This window comes from Lotus japonicus, chromosome 3, assembly GCF_012489685.1.
Source record: "Lotus japonicus ecotype B-129 chromosome 3, LjGifu_v1.2".
Classification (NCBI taxonomy): domain Eukaryota; kingdom Viridiplantae; phylum Streptophyta; class Magnoliopsida; order Fabales; family Fabaceae; genus Lotus; species Lotus japonicus.
The window spans coordinates 75,237,459-75,248,739 of NC_080043.1; the positions used below are offsets into that span (position 1 = coordinate 75,237,459).

The 11,281-nt window shown below is 37.7% G+C and overlaps 1 protein-coding gene across 1 annotated transcript; it reads left to right on the forward strand.

The window, feature by feature from the left end:
- The first annotated feature begins 6,129 nt into the window (after positions 1–6,129).
- Positions 6,130–10,612, forward strand: LOC130745899 (proline-rich receptor-like protein kinase PERK1). Its single transcript, XM_057598321.1, has 8 exons — positions 6,130–6,619; positions 6,995–7,498; positions 7,789–7,875; positions 7,979–8,049; positions 8,714–8,790; positions 8,946–9,093; positions 9,609–9,770; positions 10,072–10,612. The coding sequence occupies exons 1-8, from the start codon at positions 6,289–6,291 to the stop codon at positions 10,351–10,353; spliced, it is 1,662 nt and encodes a 553-aa protein (XP_057454304.1). The 5' UTR covers positions 6,130–6,288; the 3' UTR covers positions 10,354–10,612.
- The last annotated feature ends 669 nt before the right edge of the window (positions 10,613–11,281 follow it).

Here is an 11,281-nt window from a genome sequence, read left to right on the forward strand (position 1 = left end):
ATTAAATTAAATTTATTTGTCAAAATAGTTTAATTTTATAATTTTGATCTGAAATATGTTTTCTAATAATATTTAATATGAGTTCATAACCTCGTATGAGGTTTATCGTTGTTGAACTCATCTACAATAGACTAAAAATGTAGTATACAATGAAGTATTTAATAAACTTCCTAAATGAAATTATATTTGATATAGCTACCATATTTCTTCATGGATAAAAAATAACAATCATTCTTAACCAACTTTCACTTTTGCACATTATTATGGTACACGAGTTTAAGAATTTTTTTAACTAAGTCCTTATAATTTATTTGTGTTAACCACATGTATCCTCTACTGAGGGTATCAAGTTCTATCAAGTGTAGTGAAAGTTAAAGGTCTATCATAAAGTGCATTCCTTAAGGACGAAATCTCAGGGATCCAAAGATTTAATTTTAGCCACTGTAATAGACATTCATTAGGTTGAACGATTTGTGTTTGCAAAATTGTCTTATGAGGTTTTATAATTTTTTACTTTCTTTAAAACTATAAAATTTATCAAATAAGATAAATTATTATCTTAATTCATAAATAAGTTAAAAAATATATGCTCATACAAATTGCATATTAACTAATTAAATACTCATTATGCAATAAATATTATAACTTTTATACGTGTCACTAAGAATATGTTTCGACATTAAACTTTCATTAGCACACTTCCCATAAAGTTTCAACTGAAAACACTACTTTCATGGCCAAAACATGAAAGCAAGAGATAAATACAACTTTGTAAAAGTCGTTTTACTTTTATAGATGACTTTACACAAACACGGACTAAATTATTCAGCTCTAATTATATATTTTCATCGTTTTACATAATATTGAAAGTGCATTACTATTTAAACATACAATTAACAAATAAATTGAAAATAATTTTTATTAAAGAAACATAAAATACAAAATATGTGCTTCGATTTCCACACAATACACTCTGAACGAGCGATGAGAAGCCTTAATTATGACTAAATTTTCGAATCTGTATGTATATCCAAAGAGTGACCAGTACCAAATGTTTATACCAAAGAAAAATATACTAAAACATTAGTGTACAATAATTTTTTTACTGAGCTTTATTAATGTAATTACATTACATATATTTATCATATTCTTAACTATCTACTATTCAATAATATTTGATATTACATAAATTATTTTTACAAATAATAGACACATAACTTAAAAATAAACCCGTGCAACGCACGGGTTTAATTTCTAGTTTTTTTGTGTTTTGATGGGAACAATATAATTTTCATTAAAACTCTAATAACGTACAAGCCAAGATCCAAGACAAGGAAGGGATCCAAGGCTCATCTTTGCTGGCAAATAATTAGAAAATGGAAGGGATGATTGGAGGGTAAACATGAAATTGATAAGTACTACCTCCGGTCCTATTTATAAGCATGAAAGAGAAGAAAATTTTTGGTCCTTTTTATAAGAACCAAATGAAAGTTTGAGCTATATTAATTATTTTTTTTCATTATGCCCTTATTAATTCTAACTTGTTAAATGTGTCTCATTAATTATTCTCTCTCTTTCCCACTTTCCAACACTAATAACAAAGGATAATTTTGGAAGTTTATTTTGATTCAAGACATATTTAATGCATTTTATCTAGTTTAACTACATTTCTTAAACTATGTGAATTTTTTTTTGTTGCTTATAAATAGGACCGGAGGTAGTATCACAATGTGACCGTGGCTGTATAAGAGTTAGGTTGATTTGGGTAAATTGGTGAAGAAGGGGAAGGGGATAAATTGGTCAAAAGGAAAATAATATTAATGATATAGTTAATGTTTTAAATAAATTTATGGTCTTTCACGGTAAACAACTCAATCACACTTTCATGCTAGTCGCCACCATATTAAATAGTGTGTGTTGTTTCACCTTTTATTGGAAAAAGAGATTATTGAAAATAGTCTCATATTTTTTTAGTAAGCCTAAGGTATCCATTATTGACATTGAAGACAAGATGAGCTAACCATTACATCACATCTTGTGCCTATAAGCGGCCTAATTTATATTATAGAATCTTATAATATATCTAAAACATTCGCATTAATGCTTGAATACTGACTCAAACATTTCGGACTCAAGCGTACTCCCTCCGTTTCAGAAAGATTGTTATTTTAGTCACTTTTATTTTTTAAAAAAAATTTGTTGTTTTAGAAAACCAATGACCCAATGCATTTGTTACTAAATTTCTTTCCATTTATATCCTCATTTAATAAATTTTTCTCACTTATCACATTTCATATTAATCAACTACAACTCTTTTTTTATCAATTACATTCTTTTCAATTCATGGTAAAATTTAATGTTTGCACATCTTACTAGTAAAATTAAATAAGTTTTTTTAGTAGCATTGTACTATCAATAAACCTTATTGTTTGTGTCAATTTTATACAATTTTTCTGCAACGGAGGGTTTGGAGTAATAAATAACTAAATATCCCCTTAATTACTTAGGGCCCGTTTGTTGCGACGTATAATATAAGGCCTGATAGTATAAGACCTGATAGTATTAGGCCTGATAGTATAAGCCCTGATAACTTTCTTATACTATCCAGCGTTTGACCATACTCTGTATAATTTACCATATCGTTTAAATTAATGCAATTTTATGTTTAATGAAGTATTGAATAATGATATATAATAAAAATCAAATATGGAGGTGATTATAACGGTGGTGGCGGTGGTGATGGAAGTGGTGGTAGGTTGGGGGTGGTGGTGGCTATGGTGGTAGGTTGGTGTTGGTGGCGGTGGTGGTGGTGGTGACAGTGGAGATAGGTTGGTGGTGGTGGTGGCAGCGATGGTGGTTGTGGTGGTGGCGATGATAGGGTGGTGGTGGTGGTGGTAAGGCGGTGGGGGCTACGGTGGAGGGTGGAGGCAATGGTGGTGGTGGCGGCGATAGGGTGGTGGTTATGGTGTCGGTAGTGGCAATAGAGTGGTGACGACGATTATGGTGGTGGTGGCGATATAGTGGTGGTTGTGGTGTCGGTGGTGGCGGTGGTGGTGGTGGTGTCGGTAACACCGGTGGTGGCGGTGGTGACAATGATGGTGGTTGTGGTGTTGGCGACGATAGGGTGGTGGTGGTGGTGGTAAGGCGGTGGCGGCGACGGTGGAGGCAATGGTGGTGGTGGTGGCGATAGGGTGGTGATTGTGGTGTCGGTGGTGGCAATAGAGTGGTGGCGGCGATTATGGTGGTGGTGGCGGTAGGGCGGTGGTGGTGGTGGTGACGGCAACACCATGGGCGGATCTACTTGTAAGTGAGGGGGTTCAATTGAACCCCCTGAACAAATTTTTTTTGCACTTATACCCCTATATAATATATTTTTTGAACCCCCTGAAATTTTTAAATTACACTAGTAGACTAAATTTTGCACCTATTTGCACTAAAGACTTACTCCTCTCACTCTCTCACACACACGCGCACTCAGCCACTCATCCTCTTTCTCTCGCTACCCTAAGTCCCACCCAACTGAGATGTGAGAACTGCAATCAGAATCATCGTGTGCAAAATAGTTCAATCTCAAATTATGCTTCCTTTGTTCAATTTTTCTGTTTCGAGTTAGTTACTTAATTCTTGAAGACAATCGAATTATTCATTTATCTGATCTTTACTGAATTGGAAACGTTCAATGAGAATAATATATTTTTCTGGTGTTTTTAGTTTAGATTTCTCACCTCAGTTGGTCAATTTAAACTAAGATATTTTGCATGTACATATATACATAAATATTAGTGAATCATACATACATATATATGTGCATATATACATAAATATTTGCAGATACAAAATTTCAAGTGACAGATACTTTTTCCTCTGTTTTTACTTATTTGGGCTGCTATTTTCGTTAGTAAGTAAAATAATAAGAGAAAGTCGGTTTTATATATTTCTGCAAGTTTTATGTAAGATTTAACTTTATTTAGTTTTCCTTCGATTGAGGGGAGAAAAGAATCGCTACTGTTAGTGTAAATTGTTCAACGATTTCATAATATGAAATCACGTAGAGGACAACTATGACTTGTATAATTTCTGATGTATAAACATATTAAAGTTATTTTAATTATATTTTTACCGATGTGTTCATGTCAAAAATTATAAGCCCCTGGCCGGGGGGTCCTGGATCCGCCACTGGGCAACACCAGTGGTGACGGTAGGGCGGTGGTGGCGGCGGCGGCGGTGATCGGGTGGTGGCGATAACACCGGTGGCGGTGGTGGTGCCAATGGTGGTGTAAGTTGGTAGCAATGGAGGGTGGTGGTGATGGTGACTTATACGTCACAACCTTATCATGTCTTATCCATCACTCACATGATGTATTAGATAATACATTATTTTAACATATAAGGGAACTTTGATGGATAAACTTATACAATACAATGTCATCACCAAACAATTGATAAACTCATAATGTATTGTATAAGCTCATACTATCATGCCTAATACGACGTGTCAAACGAGCCCTTAGGACCCGTTTGGTGCGACGTATGGTATAAAGCCTGATAGTATAAGACCTGATAGTATTTGGCCTGATAGTATAAGTCCTGATAACTTTCTTATACTATCCAGTGTTTGGCCATACTTTATATAATTTACCATATCGTTTAAATTAATGCAATTTTATGTTTAGTGAAGTATTGAATAATGATATATAATAAAAATCAAATATGGAGGTGATTATAACGGTGGTGGCGGTTGTGATGGAAGTAGTGGTAGGTTGGTGGTGGTGGTGGCAATGATGGTAGGTTGGTGTTGGTGGCGATGGTGGTGACAGTGGAGATAAGTTGGTGGTGGTGGTGGCAACGATGGTGGTTGTGGTGGTGGCGATGATAGGGTGGTGGTGGTGGTAAGGCAGTGGCGGTGGCGGCTGCGGTAGGGTGGCGGCTACGGTGGATGGTGTAGGCAATGGTGGTTGTGGTGGCGATCGGGTGGTGGTTGTGGTGTCAGTCGTGGTAGGGCGGTGGTGGCAACGGCAGTGGTGGTGATCGGGTGGTGGCAACGATGGTGGTTGTGGTGTTGGCGACGATAGGGTGGTGGTAAGGCGATAGCGGTGGCGGCGACGGTGGAAGGTGAAGACAATGGTGGTCTTGGTGGCGATAGGGTGGTGGTTGTGGTGTCGGTGGTGGCGGTGGTGGCAATAGAGTGGTGACGGCGATTATGGTGGCGACGGTGGAGGGTGGAGACAATGGTGGTGGGTGTGGCGATAGGGTGGCGGTTGTGGTGTCAGTGGTGGCAATAGAGTGGTGGCGGCGATTATGGTGGCGGTGGCGATAGGGTGGTGGTTGTGGTGTCGGTGGTGGTGGTGGTGGTGGTGGAGGCAACACCAGTGGTGACGGTAGGGCGGTGGTGATCGGATGGTGACGGCAACACCGGTGGCGGTGGTGGTGCCAATTGTGGTGTATTGGCAGCAATGGAGGGTGGTGGTGATGGTGACTTATACGTCACAACCTTATCATGCCTTATCCTTCACTCACATGATGGATTAAATTATACGTCATTTTAACGTAATGAGACTTTGATGGATAAGCTTATACAATACAATGTCATCACCAAACAATAGATAAACTCATAATGTATTGTATAAGCTTATACTATCATGCCTAATACGGCGTGCCAAACGTGCCCTTAGTAAAAACTAAAAACCAACCATATCAGTTAAAAAAGCAATTTATTTATATACTGATTATTTTCTTATTAATTTATTGATATCACAACAATGACAATAAAGTGCAAAAATCCGTTTAAAATAGGAAAGAGTTCACACGTCTAACATTTATAAAAGGAAGAATTTCATAAAAATGGAAAAGAATAGGACACTACACGCTGTCAACTCAACTCAATCCTCTCTTTTTCTCACACTCTCCCACTTTTCGCGGCACTTATTATTTTACCATTTTTAATAACCCTTTCCCGCTAACCAATAAAACGGGCTTCGCACAGGCCAGAGCAAAACGGCAAGACGAAGCAAGTAAAACGACAGAGAATCCCAAGGAATTGAAACGCCGTTAAATGGTTGCACTTCGCATTTGCAGTGAGTGAGTGACAGTGACTCGGGCGAGTGAGCGACTCAGACTCAGTAACATGAAGTAGCAATCGCTATAGGGTCCACCACCACCACATTCCACTTTTTCTCATAAAATCTTAACCTCAATTCCAATGTGATGATGCAATCTCGTGAATAACCCTTTTTCATCACTCACCCGAAAAACCCTCGTTCTCACCGTCGCCGCCGTGACTCCGCCGCCATGTCGTCTCTGTCACCGCCGGAGGCCTCTCCGGTAGACACCTCCGCCGCATCTCCTCCTCTACCGGCGCACCCCAGCAGCATTCCGGTCAATTTCACGCCGACTGCCACCACTCCGACGCCGGGTTTCATCGCGACGGAGCATACTCCGGATCCGAATAACGACGGCATGGCGAGGGGTACGTTGAACGGGATAATCATAGGGGTTGTGCTTGGTTCAGTGGGTATGCTTATCGTTGGTGGTATTTTCTTCCTTTTGCATAGAAATCGGAATCGGAAGAGACTCCAGAATAGCAACATGGAAGCTCCTCCGCCACCGCCACCACCAAAAGGTGAGGCTTCTCCGCCTTTCTGTTATCAGTTGTAGTATGTAAACTATGTAGTATGTATCAGCTTCTTTTGTCGTTTTTCTAAGTGGGTTAGCATGAGAGTAGCTTCCATTTTTGTTGACTTGAGTTGACTGTGATAGTGTTCTGCAAATCCTAGGAAATGTGCTGGTAGCATGGTACTCAATATTTTGTGATGTAGATATTCACTTTATTTTATGTTTGATGTGTTTGCACTCACTGATATTGCTTATTACTTCTCTTACATGGATTGCAATAAAGAAATTCAAACTTGCAAACAATGCGGTTTTCTTCTTAATTGTGTGTAAAAGTGGCATTGATTTGGATACTAGAACTAATAGTTGATGGCAATGTCTCCAGCTGACCAGGTTGGTGGCTTATTTAAGCATTGGCAAGCCGGTGTTCCTCCAGCAGCAGATGGTAAAGCAGGCTTGCCGCCTAAGCCTCCCGGGGTTTTGAGGGGTCAAAAACAATCATCTCATTCTCCAACCCCCAGCAGTTTGGGGTCCGAGAGGCCACACCTCTCCCCGTCTCCTGGCCTTTCCTTGTCGCTATCGCAGAGCACTTTCTCGTATGATGAACTAGAAATGGCAACGGATGGATTCTCTGATTCAAATCTTCTTGGTCAAGGTGGTTTTGGCTATGTCCACAAAGGAGTTCTCCGAAATGGAAAAACTGTTGCAGTTAAACAACAGAAATCAGAGAGTAGACAAGGGGATCGCGAGTTTTGTGCTGAAGTAGAGGTCATTAGCCGTGTGCATCACAGACATCTTGTTACCCTAGTCGGATACTGCGTCTCAGATGTCCATACGATGCTTGTCTATGAGTTCGTGTCAAATAAAACACTAGAATTTCATTTGCATGGTAAGACTTATTCGCCATTTGAGATACATTGTCAGTTATTTTCTGGTATAGGATTTATTGAAATCAATCTCAGGTAAATGTGATGATTTTTGGTTGTAGATGTGGTAAAGTTGTGTAGAGTATAATTTTGCCGATACAATAAAGTAGTTAGTTGTTTGAGGTGCAGAAGTGTGCTTTTTTAATTCATATACTGGCCTTATGTGTAAAACATTATTATGTGCTCACTTGTTAACAATCTGTCTCCCAAGTATGATATTGTGGTTCTATATTAATTCTGAACATCATCGCAGGAAAGGACAGACCAACTATGGACTGGTCCACAAGGATGAAGATTGCTGTGGGATCTGCTAAAGGATTGGCATATTTACACGAGGACTGTGAGTTAACTGTAAATAGTTAATGCACATCAAAGGTCTGGCAGCCTTTGAGTTCATGATGTTTATTTGGAAACTTACTTCTCTCCCCCTAATATCTTTATAGGTAATCCTAAAATCATACACCGTGACATCAAGGGATCTAACATCCTTCTTGATGATAATTTTGAGGCTAAGGTAAAATTTTAAACTTTTAACCTGCAGTCCTGGATATATAACTTTTTGAATGGAAGATTGAACTTCTCATTATTTTTTGAATCCAAAGAAATGTAATTTTTCATGTTAGAAGTGCTCACTTCCACAGTCCACGCGGAAAATTATGCATTTAATGTTAAAAAAAATTAAATATCAATGGTTTGTAAAGCTATGTATGATCGTATGCAAACATAGTCAATGAATTGAAAATCCTATTGCTTTAATGGTAACGGGTATATGAACTGGTAAATGGTAATCATGTCACCTTTTGTCTTGCAAACAATTTTCTGGATTTGTAAGGAAGCAAGTCTCCCCAAATCCTTCAATGGCGGGGAACTCATGCATTAGGCTCTACCCCTTAGGATAAAAGGGACTAATGGAGTACAACAAATGGTTAAATGAACTATAAAGCTATTGGAAATGTTCATGTTCTGATATCGCAGTATGGCATTTCAATATGCACTTATGTCATCTATGCATTAGGCTCTACCCCTTGGGATAAAAGGGACTTAAATGGAGTACAACAAATGGTTAAATGAACTATAAAGCTATTGGAAATGTTCATGTTCTGATATCGCAGTATGGCACTTCAATATGCACTTATGTCTTCTATGTAATGAAATAATCTTCAGTATTTTTTGTTCAGGTTGCAGATTTTGGACTTGCCAAATTTTCATCTGACACAGATACCCATGTTTCTACCCGAGTGATGGGAACTTTTGGGTAAGATTCAATGATTCATCTTTTGCATTATTTTTCCTTGAATCTGATTATGAAGTACTTTTATTGGATAGTATGTATCATTGATTTCAGTTTTCCTTTTTTTTTATTAACAGTTTCTGGAAATCTTAGTGAAATTCTAAATTCAATTAATGCAGATACATGGCTCCAGAATATGCTGCTAGTGGGAAACTCACTGAAAAGTCAGATGTTTTCTCCTTTGGTGTTGTGCTTTTGGAGTTGATTACTGGACGAAAACCTGTTGATAAAACTCATCGTTTCATAGACGACAGCATGGTTGAATGGGTGCGTAGTACACAATACTTTATTATTTATGTCTTAATAGCTATTCATGACTTAGGTATGAAACATGGTATTCATGACAAGATAGATTGTGCTCCTTTGACATCTTTTGGGTCAATCTTGTTTTAAAACACTGTTACTTGGTCTGTTTAGAAAACTTGGAAAGCTATATAACCTTGTACAGTGTTGGCAACTTGGCATTGAAGTTGAAATTGTTTAATATACAGAAAATGAACAAAATTTTATTGGCTCTTATGATTAACAACAGATCAAATTTGATTGAAGTTTGTCTTAAATAACTGCTTTAGGTACCAAGTGTGTATTATTGACCTTGGCTAAAACTGATTATAGTTTGCAACCATCTCCATTTACGTGTCAGAAATTAGAATTGGATGCAACAGATGCTGAAATAATATCTGGAACTTCTACAACAAATTGTCGAGATAACTGTCCTGTACTAAAAAATATTACAAACAAGAAATCTTGTACTGAAATCTTGTGTAAAATGTAAATCCCAGGCAAGGCCTTTACTGTCTCAAGCTTTGGAGAATGGAAACTTTAAAGAACTTGTTGATCCAAGGTTAGAGACAAACTACAATCCTGATGAGATGATTCACATGACTGCTTGTGCTGCAACTTGTGTGCGCCAATCAGCTAGGCTTCGGCCTCGAATGAGCCAGGTGAGTTTACGGAGCCTTTTGATTTGTTTGAGTAAACTGTGTTAGGCTTTTATATTATAGTTCCTTTGACTGATTGTCTCTGTCAAATGTGTGAAATATAATGCCTCCCAAACATACATCTAGCTGTCTCTCTTAGACATAAGAAGTTTGCAACATGTGTTATCAGGATATGTCATTTAGAGGCTATTAACTTTTTTGTATTCAGAAATTCATGATCCAGCTTGTTCATCTGCAAACTGATTTTGACACTGAGATCTAGTGCTTGTAACAATGATTTTGATAAAATGAATAAATTAAGCAGGTTGTTAGAGCTCTAGAAGGAAACATTTCTCTAGATGATCTAAATGAGGGGAGCACACCTGGGCACAGCAGAGTTTTTGGTTCCTTTGAGAGTTCAAATTATGATAGTACTCAATACAGTGAAGACCTAAAGAAGTTCAAGAAGTTGGCATTGGAAAGCCAAGAGTGCAGCGGGCCCAGCAGCGAGTATGGCCAACATCTATCTGCCTCCACCAGTTCAGGCCAGCAAAATACACAAGAGATTGAAATAGGGAATGGGAAGGAGGGTAGCAACCATGGTTAGGGGGGTGAGCTCTTGATTGGTGATTCACTATGTCTTGTGAAATCGCACACTAAACATCAGATTCCGCTCGTGGCGATGGGATGTATATATTATTTGTTGGTAGATTTTGCAGGTAAAGAGTAGGAAATGGCTTATTCATGATGAATTATTTAAAGTAGTTAGAGTTGCCTCTGTTTTGTTTTTTAAATGATTTTCACTATCTAACTTATTACACAAATATGATTCCTGAATTATTTAATACCATGAACTTTTGTCAGCTTGATTCACTCTTCAAAGATAGACATATGCTTAAGCTTAACTTTACAAGTCTAACACTCTAACATGGGGTTTCGAAAGAGCTGAGGATGAGGGGAATGTGTATTAATTTGGTTTACTTTATAATGTAATATATGAGCCCTCATCTGGTGTATACATGATACTGATAGCTGAGTCGTTTGGCTAGGAATGTGAAGAATAGGGTAAGTAGTCAAACACAATTCTCTATTACTGTCTCTACTCACGGGCTTGTTATGTAGGAATCATAAAATGGATTGAATAATTAATGGAATGTGGTTACCACCCCTACTCCACTTTGCATCACCCCCTCACTAAGATTTTAGTAGTCAGTTGTTCTCTTCTGATCTGATTATTCTATATGAGTAAGAAATAACTACTGGTGGTTTGCTTGATAATGGTGCAAATTTGGACTTGAATCAGCCAACTTTGATAATGTTAACTTGATAATGTTAACAAGCATGGCGTTTTATGGTGAAATCAAGCTAGATTATAGACTTTTGTTTTCATCCTTTTTCTTGCTAAGTTTAGAGAGTGTATAAATTTGTTTTCTTGTGTAAGAAGATAACAATTACAGCATGGTTGTGCTATTCCATTTCAATATATATCTTTTGTTTTCGAAAAAAAATACAATTACAGCATGGTGAAATCAAGC

What these genes read in the sequence shown, in the direction of transcription:
- LOC130745899 (XM_057598321.1), top strand. Translation starts at nt 6,289, where the DNA reads ATGTCGTCTCTGTCACCGCCGGAGGCCTCTCCGGTAGACACCTCCGCC. An exon ending in GCCACCGCCACCACCAAAAG is followed by an intron (nt 6,620 to 6,994) that starts GTGAGGCTTCTC and finishes CAATGTCTCCAG; the next exon opens with CTGACCAGGTTGGTGGCTTA. An exon ending in TTCGGCCTCGAATGAGCCAG is followed by an intron (nt 9,771 to 10,071) that starts GTGAGTTTACGG and finishes TAAATTAAGCAG; the next exon opens with GTTGTTAGAGCTCTAGAAGG.